General features: G+C 39.7%; 1 protein-coding gene and 1 long non-coding RNA gene across 3 annotated transcripts in view; one reads left to right on the top strand and one right to left on the bottom strand.

Moving 5' to 3' along the window:
* LOC137256322 (oxysterol-binding protein 1-like) overlaps positions 1–20,633 on the top strand; it is a 48,297-nt gene that overhangs the window by 15,567 nt on the left and 12,097 nt on the right. For both annotated transcript variants that reach the window (XM_067794086.1, XM_067794096.1), the window contains exons 2-6: positions 10,301–10,506; positions 10,812–11,056; positions 11,594–11,774; positions 15,993–16,092; positions 20,246–20,366. In XM_067794086.1, the coding sequence (XP_067650187.1) occupies positions 10,301–10,506; positions 10,812–11,056; positions 11,594–11,774; positions 15,993–16,092; positions 20,246–20,366 (853 nt within the window). The remainder of the gene's footprint in view (positions 1–10,300; positions 10,507–10,811; positions 11,057–11,593; positions 11,775–15,992; positions 16,093–20,245; positions 20,367–20,633) is intronic.
* LOC137256440 (uncharacterized) lies at positions 7,882–9,794 on the bottom strand. Its single transcript, XR_010954562.1, has 2 exons — positions 8,978–9,794; positions 7,882–8,518 (listed from the first exon to the last, which is right to left on the bottom strand). It is a non-coding gene; the product is annotated as an uncharacterized lncRNA (long non-coding RNA).

Here is a 20,633-nt window from a genome sequence, read left to right as displayed (position 1 = left end):
AACTGTGTTCTGTGACTGTCTAACATGGCCAAGTTCATTGTTTATGCGCAGCTGATCCCAGTCAGAAGTCTGTCAACATTAAACTGTTTTTTGTCCGTCCAACTTGGCCTTGATGTTTCTTGATGTTGTTTCAAAGAAAGCTGTCACTCATGAATATGATTAAATCTGCTAATGTTTTGAAGTTGATTTCGTGGTCATTAATTACACACAGTGTTTCTTCATGTGCATGACCTTTCTTCAGACTTGGTCCAACCAAAATACAGAAAAGCATCCCAGTTGAATAAAGGACCGTAATCGCTGTCTGGTCTTGCATTTTAGGCATTCCATAAACCCGTGACAGCTGGTGCAATTCCTGATTTGCCTAGCTTAAATTTCTAGGCATCTCAGTGTAAGGCTTAGTTGCTGAATATCTTTAATTTTGATATTAACAATAAGCATATTTACCTGGTAAATTGCAAAGGAGCCCCAGTGACTTGGGAGATTCTGAACCTTGGGACCTGCTTTATTTAGGGCTTTAGCATTGCAGTCAAGGATAGGCAGTTGGGGAAATAATGTGGCTCAGGGACTGTGAGACAGACTACGCACTTCCGAAATGCATGTCTTCAGCATCAAGTTCAGTAAACAACGATACTCTTAAAAGTGACTTTGAACTTGGCTTATTTACAGTAAAAAAAAATCCTGTGGTCTTATGAAATGTAAAACGTTAATTTTAACGTTTTCCTGGAAAATTTCATTTTGCTTATTACTCTCAGATGTGAGGGTTAAGAGAAAACAGTGGACATAATCAGTAGAGGACGTAATGTGTACGCGAGACGGTCTCCCGTTACGCGTACAAGTGACTACCTGAGAGGGGGTCACTCATACGCGTGACTCCCTGATCACGGAGAGAGAAATTCTGCATGTCACACAAAAACATGTCTAAAATTGTTATTTGTGAAAATAATTAAACAAAATTTGCTACAGTCATTGACAGATGGTCAAGTTATTGGATGACGTGAATGAAAACATAAAAAGAGGAAATTAAATTGTCCAAAAATGACAAAAATGTGCAAAATTTGAGCAAAAATTGGCGATATTCAACAGCGAATTTCACCTATGTGCATAATTTTCAGAAACTTACATTTAGTATTTTCTGAAAGCTCATTTATCGTAGATTCATAATATATATGCAGCTTTCGATGCACACCAACGCACACATGTTTGTTATTGTGTTGAAACATGTTTACTTTCTTCGAAACCGCGCGAATCGTCTCGCGTAGAAGTGACCGGGTTAGCGTGTCATTAATGGGAGGTAACTGATGCTTGACTAAATTGCCCAGTCAAAATATCCGTCTTGAGTCTGAGACTGTGTGAAGCGTGCGTAATGTACATGGCGATATTTCTTGCGTTACATCAAAGGGGTAAAATAAATTTAAACAAAATCACGAATAACATTTTTTCACACGGACTACTCTTTTGTTGGAAGTATAATCGTTGGAAAACACGATTAAGAGTGGGGGTCACTTCTACCGATGTAAAAACAGTTTTACGTTTTATGTTAGCTGCCATACCAGTAGATATTAGACTTCAGACGACAATTTTCACCTATGTGTACACTTCACATAAACATGATTTTCATATTTTCTGAAAGCTTATTCAACGCAGATTTACCTCGTACATGTACTTGTTCGTGTACATTAACGCACATAGGTGTATCATCGTGTTGAAACAAACCTACTTTCCTCCCACCGCTCGTCACAGACACACACAGCGTCCTCACAATTTAGTTACGCGTACGAGAGACGCTACCCAGAAGCACGAACAAAAGTAGTCAGTTTTTGACGGCAATTTTCACCTATGTGCACATTTCACACAAACATGATCTTTATATTTTCTGAAAGCTTGTTCCATGCAGATTTACCTCGTATTAGTACTTGTTCGTGTACACGAATGCACATAGGTGTACAATCGCGATGAAACACATCTACTTTCCAGCCACCGCTCGTCACAGACACACAAACGGCCTCACAATTTCGTTACGCGTACGAGAGACGCTACCCAGAAGCACGAACAAAAGTAGTCCGTTTTTGACGGCAATTTTCACCTATGTGCACATTTCACACAAACATGATGTTTATATTTTCTGAAAGCTTGTTCCATGCAGATTTACCTCATATTAGTACTTGTTCGTGTACACGAATGCACATAGGTGTACAATCGCGATGAAACACATCTACTTTCCAGCCACCGCGCGTCACAGACACACAAACGGCCTCACAATTTCGTTACGCGTACGAGAGATGCTACCCAGAAGCACGAACAAAAGTAGTCCGTTTTTGACGGCAATTTTCACCTATGTGCACATTTCACACAAACATGATGTTTATATTTTCTGAAAGCTTGTTCCATGCAGATTTACCTCGTATAAGTACTTGTTCGTGTACACGAATGCACATAGGTGTACAATCGCGATGAAACACATCTACTTTCCAGCCACCGCTCGTCACAGACACACAAACGGCCTCACAATTTCGTTATGCGTACAAGAGACGCTACCCAGAAGCACGAACAAAAGTAGTCCGTTTTTGACGGCAGTTTTCACCTATGTGCACATTTCACACAAACATGATCTTTATATTTTCTGAAAGCTTGTTCCATGCAGATTTACCTCGTATAAGTACTTGTTCGTGTACACGAATGCACATAGGTGTACAATCGCGATGAAACTCATCTACTTTCCTGCTACTGGCCACAGACACACACACCGCCCTCACAACATCAACAGACGTTCGAGAGGCAAAAGTAGTCGGTTTTGACGACGATTTTCACATATGTGCCAGTTTCATTGAAACATTAACTTAACATGTTCTGAAAGCATATTCAATGCAGATTTACACCATACAAGTACTTGTTCAAGTACACGAACGCACATAGGTGTGGCATCGCGTTGAAACACATCTACTTTCCTCCCACTGCTCGTCAGACACTCAAACCTTACTCACAAGATCGTTACGACTACGAGAGACGCCTTTTGCCACGGGAGCAGACCCGGTGCTCAATATGTTCACTCGCATCAAGTGGTAAGTAACTTCGGAGGACTGCATGATCCTTAATAGTTTAAGCAAAATGTATTCTAGAACACACTGCATGCAGGAATTACCACTCATTTCCTTAAGTTTTATGTCATTGTCATCAACACGTAATATTATAGAAATGCGATTTCTCCACTTTTAAACAGATGACGTGAATGTGATAAAAAAAGAGTTATTTAGACGGAGATTTATGTATGTATTCATATATATTGTTTCCAGTCTAAGTAAACTTAGCCTCAGTACTTTTCCTTACGCTCCATTACTGAGTCTAACAAAACCTTATGGGAGGTCGCGTCAGGTAACCTTTGGGACTGACCAATCAGAACACAGCTTTCCAAATCGCGAAAGTGGACATTCGCACACACCTTTTGAACTTTTTATCTCGAAAAGGTTCGTACCCGAACGATTCCGAATGTTATTTAGCGTATGATCGCTTCTGGGTGATTCACACGGCGCACATTACAACCATGACAACAGAGTTAACTGTCTCCGAAAACAGTGTTTTGGCAATATTCAAGGGATCTCATCTTGCAAAAATATTAGTCAATAGTCACCATGTCAACAGAAACCCCAAAGCGTATATATCGCAGGTCAAATATCTGTATTTTCTGCGGATTGTTGTTTGTGGAGAGATCTGTGCCCCTAAGTAGTAGCCGTTGTCTGATTGGTTAAATCTATATAACCGTCTCGCTATTGATTGGACGGTCATAGGTCGCTCAAAGGTTGCCTGATGCGACCTTCTGCTAGGTTTTGTTAAACTCAGTGGTGGAGTTTAAGGAATAACATTGAGACTGAGTTTACTTAGACTGACATTGTTTCAAAGCTGTATTATTAGTCAACTACAGCAATAAAATCAGTCGAGCCATCCCTGTTACACACGGAAGATGCCACTTCCCTGAGCAGATTTTGCTCACCTACATATCAACTGAATTTTTGTCACAACTGAATAAACATGATTCTGTCTTTTACCAGCTTAACAACACCAAACAAAATAGTTAGCATTTAATTGTGCGTTTTTAAGTTTACCACGGACGATAAAAGCATCGTAAGCAGGAAACTGCACAGTGGCTGGCAGGGTCCACAAGACAGCCGTGTCAACTGTCTGCTGTCTCCAAACCCAATAAATGGGTATCCAGTCTCCTACCTGTATATTCAGGGCTAATCAACTGCAGTCATAAACTATGCCTGACTGTATCCTCTTCATTCCGGCTTAATCATTGCTGGAAAACAGTGTCGTGTGTGATATTGCATAATCTGTGTGAAATTTATTTGTGTTTCATTCTGTCAGGGGACAAATACAATTCGCCGTACTGAAGAATTTTGAACATGCACCTGTGTCCGAGAATATATAACTATTTCCATAGTTATACTAAATACATATAAAACATTCAGTGAAAGGTTACGTAATTATGACAAATAATGCAAAACTCCCTGGTAAGCACATATTTCTTCATTCTGCAGATGATGGCTGAAAAGGCTGTCCAAACCAACATGCTGGACTGTAGCTGGGTCTGGTTGTCTTCCCCTGTCCATGCTGTCGTCCAGGAAGGAAAACCCTTCCTATTTCACGCATATACATAAAATATATATTTCTGTGTTGGCTTTGAATGTATTGTTTTTATCTATGAATACTGTTTAAACCATCTACCAAAGTAAAAGATAGGAAGGCCGATGATAGTGCTGACAACGACGCACAGCACTTTCAAGTACTCTTCATACCAAAACAGAACACTTTGAAAAACATTATAACATTAAGCAATAAAAATCTGTTTATAAGTCGTCGATCAGTAATGCTATGGACAATATTTTGAGTTTGTAATCATCTGGAACAATTTTATTCCTTTCTTCCTCATAAATATGTCATCTCATTATCACGTGAGAGATCGTTATCACGTGATCAGTTCAATCGGAATGAAGTAAGAAAACGCTATTTTGCCCACCTCCATGCGACTTGAATATTTGTCACCACAAAATAAACATTTCTATGGCCTTCAACAGATTATCAAACACAAACAGGAAACGGAATACATATAATTAGCATTTAATTATGTGTTTTCAAGCTATCATAAAATATACCTCGAACGACAAAGGCACCGTAAACAGGAAATTACACAATCGCCCCCCGTGTCCACCAGATAGCCGTGTAAACTGTCTGCAAACTCATTAGATGTACACACCCTGAAGTAACGTGCTGTACTGCATCACACCTGTTGCCTGCCTCCACCTGTATATTCAGTGATACCCAACTACAGTCATTAACTATGCCTGGCCGCGTTTGGCCCAGTCTTCACTCCAGTGTCACGTGTGTGATACAATAAATTGCGTAATCCAAATGAAAGTTAATTGTGTTGCATTCGGCCAAAAAGATGAACCAAGACAAGCACAATTTGCCGCACTGATGTAGTTTAAATATGTACCTGTGTTTCATAACCATAGCTGTACTACATACATCTAAAACATTCAGTGAAAGCTTCATACATTTTCGTTTTTATAACAAATAATGCAATGTTCTCAGGAATGTGCGTGTTCCCTCATTCTGCTGACTCCTGGCGGAAACGGGCATTTGGCCGTTCCCAGTCCAACGCAGCATGCAGGATTATACACGGGGCTGGTTGTCTTCCACTGGCCATGCTGTCTTCCAGGAACGAAAACCTTTTCTGTTTCAAGCATATACATAGAATATGTGTAAACAAGAAAGTCCCAGTTTTTACCTGAAGTAGATCTGGTAATGTGTGTTGTTAGTTTTGTTGTAGAAAAGGTATGTATGCAAATACGTATGTATTCGATCTAATTGAAGTTGCCTGTATGTGTACAGGGTAAGTGAAACAACACATTCTTACCTGAATATACTGTGCACACTGAAGGGGATGGAGGAATGATGTCTTCCAGGATGAGGGATGTTAAGCAAATCGCCGACATGATGCACAATTCTTCAGAAAATGATGATTTGTAGAGTTATCATGAGCTTACCGAATGCGTAATGTATCCGCCAGGACATATGGAGTTTGATCGAAAGAGGGGGCGAAAGATATTACAACCTGCAGGGGGCGTTAAGTTTCCTTATTTAAATTTGTATTTTCGTACTTTTTTCATTTCGAAATTATGTCACAAAGTGTGATTTCTTTTTTTAAATGCCTTTATCAAATCATGTCAATTTCCGAAGGCATAAATTAGGTTCAAGTTACTTATATGCATTTTCATGATCAACAAGTCATCATTCGCAAGCTGGACCGTACAGAGGAACACCATCCTCAACTTGCAATAAGCAAACACGAGATCAGTGAGCCGCTCACCAGAAACCTTATAACAGTTACCGTCTAATTAGTTTGTTTTCTTCCCAACTTCTGTCATTTTACACAATGCACGTCTATTTACGGTGGTCTTAAAAGAAACATCATTTCTCTTTCAAGAGGTTCAGAAACGTTTGCATTTGGTTCGGTTCCAATGGTGAACACTAGCTAAGACTACAAATCTGTTTGCTGTAATCGTCTTGGCAATGAAGTATTGCAGATTCATACCCGTGGAGATATTCAGAGAGATATGCATCATAGCCTAATTTTCATACATCAATAACATTTTTTCAGATGTGTTTACAAAATAGTGTGTATACTGCATGCTCACTTCGTTCGGATAACATCTCACATACGAGGGGTTCACGCTTCATTTGATTGGCTGAAACAGTCGCGCACGTTTACAGGGACTGTATGTTCTGTAAAACAGCATGCACGGCTAATGCGGGCATAAACTGATATGTACACTGGAAGATACGATATCCACATGTCAACACCATGAGCTGTAATGAAATATCGAAGCAGGTATTTTAGTATAACACTAATTTTGATCAGTACGAGATGTCAGCTTTGGCTGGCACCGCGAGTCCCTTTTTTCAGTGTGCTGTGTGGAGTTACACAATAGACGTACGTCACTTCCGAAAAATATGCAAATGATTTAATAGTTTTCGCAGGATTACTTTTGACGAAATTGGCAAAGTTTTGATTCATGCAAGATGCGGTAGGGGTCGTATTAGTTTCAAAATATTCTGTAACTTTCTGCAAGATGAATACGTTGACATTTCCACCAGTAATACATTCAAATGAAATAAATCACCTTTTCATGAGCGATGAGTTGATTTTTGTGTAATTGGCATGTGTAAACAGCCGACCTTGGGCGTGGTATTCTGCTTTCCCGATGTTTTCACGTGCCGAAAAAATCGAAAATACAGAGGCCAAGTATGCATCAACCTAGGATGATTGTAAATATTTCGTCGGACAAACAACTTGTATTCTGCAGGTTGTAATCTGTTTAGTGCAAATGACGAAAGCGTGGCATCCGAGATCGAAAAACCTGTTCATTCACGACTGTCAAGTACCCCACCACCCTTGGGGATTTTATGGGACGCTTTAATTACCCTGCATCGTGTTCGCACCCAATCGAGGTTGTTCCACGGTGATTGAATTAATTAGGAGGAAGCGCTTCAGTTAGTACCACGGAGCGCACCGTCTCGCGGACAAGAGACGATAGGCCGTCTCGCGTACAAGTTACGTCTCGGACTGATAATTGTCATCTGTAATGATTACCTGACCAGACAATGGTGCTACAGTGGGAAAGACTTACTCTACATATGTGTCACTGTGTCATGATGCTGCTGTTATTAAGTCACCATTATGTTACCATGGTTACATATGTGAATATTGGTTTCTAGGTAATTAGGCTCACCAGAAATTGGCTTCACACATGGTATCACACATGGTTGTGCAGGGAATTGAAAAGAGGCCTTCGTCGTCACGAGCAAACACTTTAACCACTAGGATGTGTTGAAAGTGTGTTTATTTGTATCTGCCATTGAGAACATTTGCAACAATATATAGCTGAATTCTTGAATTGCAATGAACTTGATTCCTTGATACTAGGAATCTGATCATGTTGATACTGTGTCAAACCAGGGTATGATTAGACTTGCAACAGCAAAATGCAACCTCATGCTTATACAGAACAGCACCAATTGCGTGTTGATATTTTGCTGTTCAGACAACACAGACACGATGTAGGGACAACGAACTAGAATGGAGCTGTGACTGTCATGACTAATAATAATAATAGTCTTGCTTGCATCCCAAGTACACTGTCGTCAGACTCACCATTGTTCTCGGTGCCCAAGGTTTGGTACCTCCTGATCTCTTGGCGCAGATCAGGAGAGTGCCGGGTTCTCAGCCGGGAGCACAGCCCCTCTGACAATCTGGGTAATGCAGAAGGCTGCAGTGTTGGGGAGCCTTCACATCCTCCGGAAAGTTCTTGTTGGGTTCGACTAGGTAGTGTTTCCTTGGAGAAGTCCCGTTTGCTGTCTGGGCTGCATGTAGAAGGGGTGAGGGCCCTTAGCTGATGATGAGCTTAACCAGTCTGACTGTGCTGGGATCACCCGAACCCTCTCTGCTGCATTCTGTCCTAATCTGTAAAACATAATAGTGGATATTTGTAAAGTGCCAGTGTCCACCCACTCATGCATGCTCATGGTGCATTAAAACTATTTACAGAAAAAGGGAAAAAGTCAATTGTAGGCTTTAGTGAAAAGGAAGAGAGTCAAGCTCTAGGTACTTTCAGGAGTTGTTGATCCTGGGAACGTAGAGTCCTGGAAGGCACATATTGGGTTAGGAGAGATGAGAGATATGACTGGGCAAGGCTGTTGAGACACTTGAAAACTAGGCACAGAACTTTGAAGTCAACTCTGTACTGAACAGGAAGCCAGTGCAATGATTTTATCACGTGGGTTACATAAATTATGATCATATTTTGAACTCAAACATATAATTCTAGTGGCTGTATTCTGCACTTTCTGGACTTTTTTCTTTGGATAGTCCTGTGAGAAGGCTGTTTTAGTAGTTTAGGCAGGAAGACACAAGGCAACTGACCAAGATATGTGCAGTCTCTTTAGTGATGTATTTTGGATGGTACCAATGGAACGAATGTCTTACACAGATGATCCACTTGTGCAGACATGGAAATGTCAGACTGAAGATGTACTCCAAGATCTTTAACTTGTTGTGATGGTATGATACTGGCAGAAGCAACCTTCATATGTTCAGCATCTACCTTGTTGACGTGCTGTTGTCTTCCAACCAACTCAGTCTTATCATCATTTAACTTTATTTTCTTTCAGTCATCTATGACTTTATTTCCGTAGTACAGGTTTCAACTTGTTGTAGAGTGCCTGCTAGTGATTCAGCGTTAAATCTATTCATCAGTTGGACATCATGTGCATATGAGAAATGAGGCATTTCAAACTTGTCGCTTATGGTTTTGAGACAGTTTATGTATAAGAGAAACAGTACAGGTCATAACACTGATCCTTGTGGTAGTGGTACTCCCCACAAGAACACTGTCTTCTCAGAAAACTGTCCCGAGACATACTAGTATACAGACAGTTGACTGCTGTGGAGGTAGGATGCAAACCATGAGATAGCTGTTCCACTGATACCAACTGAATGCTGTAAAATATCCAGAAGTGTAATGAGATAGCTGTTTCACTGATACCAACTGAATGCTGTAAAATATCCAGAAGTGTGGAGTGATCAACCGTATCAAATGCTGCACTGAGATCTAAAAGAGTTAGTGTTGCCGTGTCACCAGAATCCACTGGACACCTGAGATCATTAACAACTCTCAGGAGCAAGGTCTCTGTTGAATGCTGTGGATGATATGCAGACTGATCATCATCCAGGATGTTATGGAGGTTGATATGATTCATCAGTGGACTGGTAACAGCTTTCTCCTCAAGTCTGTAAACAAAGGTGAAGTGACTACATGGGCAGTGATGGCTGTTATTGTCACAGTAGTCAGAAAAGCAGTGACAACTACTGATTACTTCTTTGCAAGTGACAAGAGGTGTGGTTTAGCTTCTAGAAACAATGTTGCTGCTCTGTCATGTTGTTGATGTTACCCTGTGATGTTGTTGATTTTACCCTGTGATGTTGTTGATGTTACTTTGTGATGTTGATGTTACTTTGTGATGTTGTTGATGTTACTTTGTGATGTTGTTGATTTTACCCTGTGATGTTGTTGATGTTACTTTGTGATGTTGATGTTACTTTGTGATGTTGATGTTACCCTGTGATGTTGTTGATGTTACCCTGTGATGTTGTTGATGTTACTTTGTGATGTTGTTGATGTTACTTTGTGATGTTGATGTTACTTTGTGATGTTGTTGATGTTACTCTGTGATGTTGATGTTGCAGGAACCAGGCGGAGATGGCACACACTTGCCGTGGCACCATCAACTTGGCAAACGCTTTCATACACACAGAGGACTCATGTACCTTTGTCATCTCCAACGGGGGAGCTCAAAGCTTCTACTTGAAGGCCACGTCGGAGGTGGAGAGACAGAAGTGGGTGACGGCGCTGGAACTGGCAAAGGCTGAAGCCATCAGGATGCTGGAAGCAGGTAACTTGTTCAAAGCTGAAAGATCACATGTCAGAAATCTAAACGGCTTCATCGAAAATCAGCCAATAAATGTTGATTGGGTGTAAAACTAGAAAATGTGATTGAATGATATTTTGTGGGAAATAGTCTTTTGATTTCCGTCGTTCCTTCCATTGATATGAACTAATTTTTAGCAGTCTATGACAGCTTGTGTTTATGATAAACTGTAGAATTATGACTAGTCGTATCATTATGGATGGTATCGGTACTTTGTATTGCGAGATAGATAAGTCTCTTTATTTGTTGCTTTGAATCTTCTTTCCCAGAGAGTGATGAAGAGGAAGCTCATCAGCCGGATAAGTTTGAGCTGCAGAACACGCTGCGGACTCTGAACGCCAAACTAGAAGACCTCAACACATGCAATGACCTCATTGCCAAACATGGTGCAGCCCTACAGAAGACCCTTTCAGAGCTTGAGCAGATGGACAGCATGACAGACGTGGCTAGCAAGCTGAAGGCGGTGAATGAAAGAGCAACTCTCTTCCGGATAACATCGAATGCCATGATTAATGTAAGCTGGACTGAAGGGCAGAACGATTGCAAATAGATTTAGTGATTATACTACTCACAAGAAGTTTAGGACAAGAAGTTATTGACAGATTCATTATAGTTATATGAAAAGATCCAGTGGTTTTTAACCCACTGAAAGGGATATGTGGAGTGTTGGATGAGTATGGAAATGCTGAAGTAGTGTGGACAGCAAAACAGGCCATGGTGATAGTGGAGTGGTTTATTTGTTACTGTATTTGCTTGTCAGGACTTTGGTTCTGAATTTGCTCCACGATGGTATTCCTCCAGCATTAAATCAACTTACACACACGATCACCATTTGACCTTTCAGTTTTCAGACAAAGATCATTTGTTTCCTTTCATGCAGAGGTTATTGTTCAGAGTAATGAAGACACATATATAATTCAGTATGGGAGACTTCATGAGATTAATTACACTTATGCCAATGCCTTTGTAAGAAATATGTGATCATCCCATGAGAAAGATGTTTAGGATAGTCTCTGTAAGTGTCTTTTCATTCCATACATCCCACTTTCAGGCTTGTTCGGAGTACTATGAGTTTGCCCAGGTGCACGGAAAGCGGTGGCAGCGCGTGCTGCAGTTTGAGCACGATCAGCGCCTGAAGCTGGAGGAGATGGTGGAGCAGCTGGCCAAAGATCAGGTGTCCTTGGAGAACAAGGCACGCAAATCACTGCAGAATGTCAAGAAAGAAAACCCAGGTAATACTGAGGAAAATCATTGGTTAGAATTCCTCCTAGGTATGGAAATGGCAAACAAATGGGTTGCATCATTGGGGTCAGTTGGTTGATAGTGTACCATCGTCACCTTGCATGTCATTAGTGTGTCATTAGTCTGGTTTATGACTGTGACACTAATGTGTGTGAAAGTCAGCATGCATGAATGTCCAGCTGGTATGACAAGCACTAAATAGGTGAATCCAGAGGTGGGTGAGGGTGCACAATTCCCTTTTGTCCTGAAAACTTTTAAAGGACCATCGAAAGTCTCGTGAAAATATAGAGTTCGCACCGCGTTCTCCAGTGTACACATGCAAACACACATACACACAGACACAGACACACACACATTCAAAATGGGCATTTGTCCCAATTGATAGATATAGTCACTCTTGCATACATGAGCTGGCATACATGCACGTTGCTCTGAGAACAAGGATATAAGTAATAAGTAAACAACTTCACCTAACTTCTTTTTGATATCTTTATGATCTTGAAAAATATATTTCTATCCACACCTCTTCTTTAGATGGAGAAGTGGGGCAGCCTAGTGCTCAAAAACCTTGGTTTCATTTCCCTTTTTGGCGCAATGTCGGCCATTTCTGATGTTCCCCACTGTGACATGCCTTGACTATTGCCAAAAGCAGTGTAAAAAACACTCACTCACTCACTCACTCACTCATTCTTCTATCACCTGTGAAACAGACAAAATTATTCAGTGATATTTTTTCATGACATAATTTACATGTACACCAGATTTGGCCCTACCCCTGACAACGTTATTATACAACGTCTAGGACTGACCTGACTTAGCTTTATTATCAACTGTGACATGTTGCCTGACCCTGACTTTCTGATAAGAACAATCAGCTGATTGACTTTTTCTATAGACTGTTTCACACCAACCTGTTTCTATAATGAATATCTATATGTCTTTAAAAACTTTATTATGTATTGAAGGTGAATGAAATTAGTTGTACTGCTAGCATGACTTGCTGTTACTATCAGCGTTCCATTTCAAGTTAAGACCAGAACATGTGTGTCTTCAAACTTGTATTTCCCAGAATGCCCCACACAGCAATATTGTATGTGGGTAAAAGAAATTCATTAAACTGAGAGAGCTGATTATTGTGAGCAAGCATGGGAATGTAATACAACAAAACTAATCCTATCCCAATAGCATATATACTGATGGACATATATCAGTGGATTATCTGGTTCAGATTCATTTATGTACAGAGAGCCATCATCCAGCTGGCTGTTATTTTGAGTAACAAACTAATTATCTCATCCTAAGACCTGTGAAGGTCCCAGGGTAGAATAGGCCTTCAGCAACCCATGCTTGAAATTAAAAAATAGAGGACTAATCTTGTCGTATGAGGCGACTAAAGGGATCAGGTGGTCAGACTCGTTGACTTGGTTGACGCATGTCATCGGTTCCCAATTGCGCAGATCGATGCTCATGTTGTTTGCCACTGGATTGTCTGGTCCAGACTTGATTATTTACAGACCACCGCCATGTGGCTGGAATATTGCTGAGTGCGGCGTAAAAGTAAACTCACTCACTCATCTCATATTAAGTTTGCATGAATAAGAAAATGTCATTAATACTCTGATTATAGAATATGTGCGAGAGAAATCAACACAAATGGTTTTACTATGTAAAAAGGAGAACAGCATATTGTCAGCCTCATATTTGGCAGAGTTTGGGATGTTCAGAAGTCTCTGCAGTGATCCCTGAACACTGAATAAGTGGACATTTTGAAACAGGCCTTCTCAGGTGCAGTAGTGACTTTACACAAACTAGTTTAAATAAGACTTGACTGTCCCTTCTCTTGTTGGCAAACATGCACATATTGATCATGGGGATCTTCATTCTGGTTTGATTCTCGTACATCATACAACTCCTTAAAAGATGGTATTTGTAGTTGCCCTACCTGATGCTTGGCAACACCTGGATAGCACAACCTCCCTCCCACCACACATACACATTCATGCCACAAGACAGGGTACATTAATATTGAATGGCATGTTATATGTCATTTCAGCATACCTTACTGCATCTTTTCCATGCTAGTGTTTAGTATGAGGAGTGTGACCCTGTTAAACAGAAAAACACTTGTCCAAGTGACAGTATTGCCAGCTATACAGAGCCGTAAAATCAATAAATAAATTATGAATTGTGAAAATGTTTTAGGATATATCTCAATACTTATTCTTAATTTCATGACTTATTTTTCGGAATGTTGCGGAAATTTAACCAAATATTAGTTACTGAATGGACTTGAAAGGGCAATGATTTTCACACTTTGCTGACCTTTATCTGAGGTTGTTGGTTACTGCAAAGAGAGTATGAAACAGACTATAGCTGATAAACAGTTGTTCAGTCATACGAGACTTGTCTATCACTATACAATGGTCCAAAGTACTAGATCCATCTTGGGGTCAGCACTGAGGTAGGGGAGGTAACTAGGGTTGACTACATAGATTCCCAAATGGATTGAGCTTGTTGTGGATAACACGTCAAGTGCGTTGATGTTAGGTCAGTATGTCTTGCTGCAGACTTATCCCCCAGCCAACTTAACCACAGGTGGTCCCACTGCCACCTAGCTCCAGGAAGGATATAATCTGTATGGCTGTCATGTGGTATAAATAAACATATGTTGTAGATAGTATGAGCACAGTAAGTGGTGTTTGGTGCATGTTTCAGAGGCTTAGTGTGTGACAAATGACATCTAAATGTTCTTTTATTTGAATCTTTATGTAGATTTATTGGTAACATTTATATATTCTATTCTGCCCCCTCATAATCTAACACTTTCGCATTATGTCACAATGTAACCGACATCACAGTGCATGTCAGTTGTCATCGCCTCCTTCAGTAAACTACTCTGTTGCATCCGGTTTCTTTCTTCATCCGTGCGCAGTTGCTTCACTCCGCTTACATCACTGATGGAAACATTATGTTTTTGTTTCTGACAGAAAAAAAGTCTCAGCTTGACTCGCAATTTAACAGTGACACAGTAACATTTGCAATGTTTACATTCCCACAATGCAATCGTGGAATGTCGCTTGAAGAAATGTAGAAATGGTAGTAGAAATGCAATGTTTATATTGCCACATAAGGTATACATTAATCACAGATACAGTTAAAATCATTTAGAGAAGATATTTAACCCAAATGTAAACCGTCATCAAATTGTTTATGATTTGTTTTTCTGGTAATGGTTGTCTTGACATAAGGGACAGACACATCAATAGAACAGCACATCAGTTAAGCCTGTGTGAGGATTCTTAATTTAGGTCACCTAATCTTTGTTTTCTGTCTTAGATTAATTGTAATTATTATTAGAAAGTATTGAATTTGGGATCTTGGAAAAGAAACAGAGTTCGCTCTACCCCAATGTATAATAAAATAATAAAATATAGTTTTACCCTGAACTATTATATTATCAAAGCACAAGGACTACCGAGAATCTGCGATCTGTCTTGTCTGCTCCAGCTGAACAGTTACAGCATTGCAGTGCTGGATCATTCATCAAGCAAACACTGTTTTATTGGAAATGCGACTGTCGGCCCACTGTCTTAAAGCAATTTCATAGTTCAGGTTACTGTAACGTCCATACTTTAATATATATAGATTATCAGGAACTCTTGCACTATAGCCTTAAAAATATTTTGGTTCCCATTACCTGACTGACCCTTGAATTCTGGTGATGACCTGATATATTTTTTAAGAGGTATGAATACAATAAGCGTTTAGATAGCTTTGTTTTTTCCCAGCAACGACAGTGTTCATTCTGATAGAAAAAGTCTGTGGTTTCACATTGACAAATCTGTTATTAGTTTGTACTTGACTTCCCCCAAAAGATGTTTAAAAAATCATATGTACCTACCCTAAATTTTAAAGAGGTGAAACTGGAAGCAGACCGTTAGTTTACAGCCCACCATCAGTCAGCTGTAATATTGTTGAATGTAACAAAACAAATAAACAAGTGGATTGTAACCCCCTTACATAAATATGTACAGCCTGGATTGTAACTCCCTTACATAGATACCTACTGCCTGGATTGTAACGCCCTTACATACATACCTACCACCAGGAGTTGTACTGACATTATTTTTTTGAGAACTACCATGTAACTTATCATTACATTGAAGCTCATACCAAGGAATTATGCTTACATCCCCTCTTCCATGCAGGCTCTAATCCATCTGACGATGAAGATTTCTTCGACGCCCTGGACCATCAGGTGGAAGAATTTGAAGTGGCGCTGCCGCATAAAGCTGAAAAAAGACACAGGTACGTGTTTTCTCTTCTGTGTGTAGTGGCATTGTCAGGAATGTTTGAAATCTCTGCATCTTGCTTTAAAGCATGTTGCTCTATGAACTTCTGCAGGGCCGTTCTTCAAAGTGATCCTATTGCTGCAGCTCTCGTAACTCCTGAACTTACAGATTTATTAAAGTTGTAGCAGTTTGGTCACTGCTTTGAATGGTACTCTGGAGCATTGTCTAGCTGTAATGAAGCTATTTTAACAGACCTTTTAGTGGTAAAAGTTTTACTTATTTGGCATTCAGATCATCTTTGCCTAGCAATGTTTATTTTCATAGTTAGCTTGAGTTAATTATTTTTAGGCTAATAATTATAATTAGTTTTAGAGCAGTAACTATTTTTAGGGTAATAACAATTATCAGGGATTTATCTAGGAGTGCTCTTGAGAAGCTGTCTTCAAGAAACATGTTTATTTAGCTCATTGTTTGCATCATTTAGAATTTTTATGTTTTTAAGTTCACATTGGTTTCAGTGAAATCTAAAACTAATTTAAAAGCTCTTGGTCACTTGTATTGGACATGTCAGTATAACGCTGTGCCTAGATTTTCAATGCTGTCTTAGCGCTAAGGTGGTCATAAGTGCTATACAGTAACATTAACTTACAACTATCTTAGTGCTATGAGAAATTTGGAAATCTCGGCTCAGGTCTCTTCAAGGCCAGTACTTTAGTTAAAGCTATTGTAACATTAAGTTAAATTTAAAACAGTTTTTCTTAAAATTAAAGTGCCCTTTTCTGGTATCTATGATTTTTTTCAGATATTTACTGTGGGTGTGGGCATGAATGCTGCTTTTCTCCTACCCCGAGCAGACCTAGATAAATCCCTCTAATTGTGTTAGCATCTGTAAAGATAATCATCCGTTGTTCTCATTACTGAATTAGTGTATGCCACTAGGACTGCTGTCTCCTCCATGATGAGAGTGTATCCCTCACAAAGCTACCATTTATCACATGACCATGGTGTTATCCCACGTAGGTGTTACTTGTGTTACTCAGCATTAACATACAATGTCATCTCAATGTTCTTCCTCTTCCTTGAACATGCAGAGCAAAGTTTCTGTAAGTGGAGTTTGTAGCTTTATGTCCTTCTGTTTTCTAACTCATTGTTCTCTCGTCTTTCTTCTCTCCATGTACCTTGATTTATTAGCTGTAGTTTAAAGCTGGAGCAGTGCTGTGTATCATCTTTGTTGGTTTACAGTGTGGTCTAGTTATCTCACTCAAGGTTAAAGCATAGTTGTTCTATGGAATCATCTTGGTCGTTCACCAGCTATATTTGTTTGTAAAAATATTGGCTCTTCACTTGCAGTGTTTTGTGGTTTCAAAATATGACCATTCACTTGTAATGTTTTGTTGTCTGAAATATTGGCTGTTCACTTGCAATGTTTTGTGGTTTCATCAGCTGTTCTCCAACAGTGTTTTGTTGTGTGCTTTCTGTTTGGCTGACTGGGGTTTTAGTCTTTGCCAGCTCATTGTCATCAGGATATGAATCGTTCTGTCCAAATTGTTTTAAGATAGATTGAATGGCGACCGCCACTGTGGTCTAGTCTTGCTTTGAGAGTGGACGGTTGGTCATAGGATTAAACTGATGGTATGCCATGAAAGGTAGTTATCTTGCCCAGCTCTCCACATCAGTTTGCAAGCACCTTGAAAGTGGCATTGATCCAGACTAATACATGTGGCCATACACTCAAGCTTGCGCGTCACTGCAGATTTGCCATAAATTGGAATGCATTTATAAACAACCATTTCACCACCAACACCACCAACAGAAGGGAATATTACAAACTGAATTGGAATACCTTCTGTTGCATATTCTGCATCACTCATCCTAGGAATACTGTACATGTCACATATTGAAGGAATACTGTACATGTCATACATCCCCAAAACACTGTACATGCCATATATCCCCGGAATACTGTACATGTCGCACATCCCAGGAATACTGTATATGTGTCATACATCTCAGAAATACAGTACATGTATCAAATACAGTACATGTATCAATGTCCCAGGAATATCATACATGTGTCATATAGCTCAGGAATACTGTACTGTTTTGCCACGTATTTTATAACTGTGTGTGCCAATTAGCCCGGATGCGCTTGATACACATGTGTCATTTAGCAAGGATCTGGGTGATTTCCAGTAATTCTGTGTACATGATACTTCAAAAATCCTATTCATGAAATACAGCATTTACTATTCATAGAGCATGTTAAATCTCATTGATTGAGTTCATTAAGAACATGACACTTGTACAAACCCATATATCCATGGAACATAGCTACCAAGATTCCCAACCTTAATATGTGAAACAGTCTGGGACCTCCTGCACCACGGACTGTATGATGTGCAACAATAAACATGTACTAATACTGGCACTGCTCAGTGAGTGAGTAAGGTATATAACAGTATACCACTTTGTGCCATGTTCTTGGACTTCCTGTACCTCAGGCTCTCACGCAGGAAACTCCTGTTGCCTGTCTGTGGATGTCTCTCTTGGCTAGAGTCTGTCAATGGCTGTCTGTACTCCTCTGTATTGTTGTCATGGTGGAGTTTGCTCCTACTCAACCACAGGGTCATTGAAGTGCGTGATGTCACAGAATTATTTCCTCCCAGGTCATGTGTTTGTATGTTTAACTTGACATCATCTGTACCCTCCCTGAAGGCAGTCATTGATAACAGTTTTATTGAATGGTGAGTTGTGTACCTGACAACTCTGAGAACCCTTGCCTGTTAGTCTTTTCATTCATTCATTGTTGTTTCAGCCTATCATTGTTTGTGGCTGTTTGTGACGGTAGTGTCTAGTGTAGAACTCTTCATTTTCAGAGGCCAGTTAGAGTTAACATTTTCAAAAGCTGGTTACAGTTAATCTTTTTTCTCATGAAATGGGTATAAGGGAGTAGTTTTAGTCTTTCCATCACTTTTAAAATGTGTCATTTTTTAAAAAGATTGTATGCTGTCAGAACTGTATGGTATTTTGTAAGTTTAAAGAATGTGAGGCAGAATTATCACAACTATGCATGTCAAGCATGTATGTTTTTTTGTACAGAATTATTAAATAGCTAACTGTTGTAGAAACATCTTAATCATAACTGTCAGTTGTCTTGAAATAAGTATCTTTCAACCGAAAGCACCAATTTCTCACAGAATGTTTGAGAGAAAAGATGTATTTATACTGAACAGCAACAGAAACTCAACTCTGGAGAGGGGGGAGGTTGTCAAGGATTTAAATAGAAGATGTAAACATGAAGGCTTACTTTTATGAAATTTAATTTTTTTCAAAACTTACGTTTCTTTTGCTGTTCAGTATAATTTAATGTAGCCTGATTGTTGTCCTGAGAATGATGTATTGTTTGACTTAGTAGGTGATGAATAACACTAGTTTCTTGTGGCTTGGCTTTACTGTCATTGGTTAGTCACAGATAGTTGGAATTGTTTTTACTTTCAGGAAGTGATTGTTAATGACATCAAATCTTGCAATGAAAGGTCATTTCCTGTTTCTGATTCTTGGATTATTGAAGAACATGATGCTTATTACTTTATATAGCCGGTTCCTGATTTGGAAATTGTGGCCAACATGTATGTGTACACATGTCATTGTGTCCCAATTAGGCAGGTCAATGCTCATGCTGTTAATCACTTGATTGTCTGGTCCAGACTCATCAATTTACAGACTGCCGCTATGTAGTTGAAATATTGCTTCTAGCAGCGTGAAGCTAAACACACTCACTCACTCGTTCACCTTCATTAAGTCTTGTGTAATAAAGGAGAGGTGGGTAGCCTAGTGGTTAAAGGGTTTGCTCGCCACACCTAAGATCCGAGTTCAATTCCCCACATGGATTAAATGTGTGAAGCCCTTTTCCGGTGTCCTCTGATGCCATACTGGAATACTGCTAAAGGTCTCATAAAATTAAACTCACTCTTGTGAACTCAACTTGTATTGTTGCTCACAGTAGATATCACTATACTGTCTGATCCAGATGGTTTCCATCATATAGTGGAGATGTTGCTGAATGCAACACTGCATAATAAACAAATATTAAGACTATGAAGTTGAACAGGACACCAAAGTCCACTTTGTATTGACAGGAGTTACATATGTAAGACTGCTTGTTACAGACGCACGGACAGCGACTTCAGCATGGAGAGCTACAACAACGATATGTCCAGTGAGTCCGAGTCGGAGACTGTGACCCAGGAGGCAAGGGTCTACACCACTAAGACAGACTCGCCCAAAAAGGTTGGTTGGAAACTAGGTGCATGGAACCAGAGTATTGATCTGGGTGGCTTGTGGTATGAAATCCTGTTGCGATTCTGGGTCAAATTGTGTCACAGTCACCTATTTTACAAGAAATGTGTAGCCCATTTCTGGTGTTCCCTATTGCTGTAGTATCACTAAGAGTAGTGTAAAACTAAGCTCACTCACTCACTAACCTATTTGACAAAACATGATACACGTGAGGAGCCATGTTTGATTCCCCACATGGGTACAATGTGTGAAGCCCAT

The sequence above is a fragment of the Haliotis asinina genome, chromosome 1, assembly GCF_037392515.1.
Source record: "Haliotis asinina isolate JCU_RB_2024 chromosome 1, JCU_Hal_asi_v2, whole genome shotgun sequence".
NCBI lineage: Eukaryota > Metazoa > Mollusca > Gastropoda > Lepetellida > Haliotidae > Haliotis > Haliotis asinina.
The sequence above is the reverse complement of the archived record's forward strand: the minus strand, read 5'-3'. Positions and strand labels throughout refer to the sequence as shown.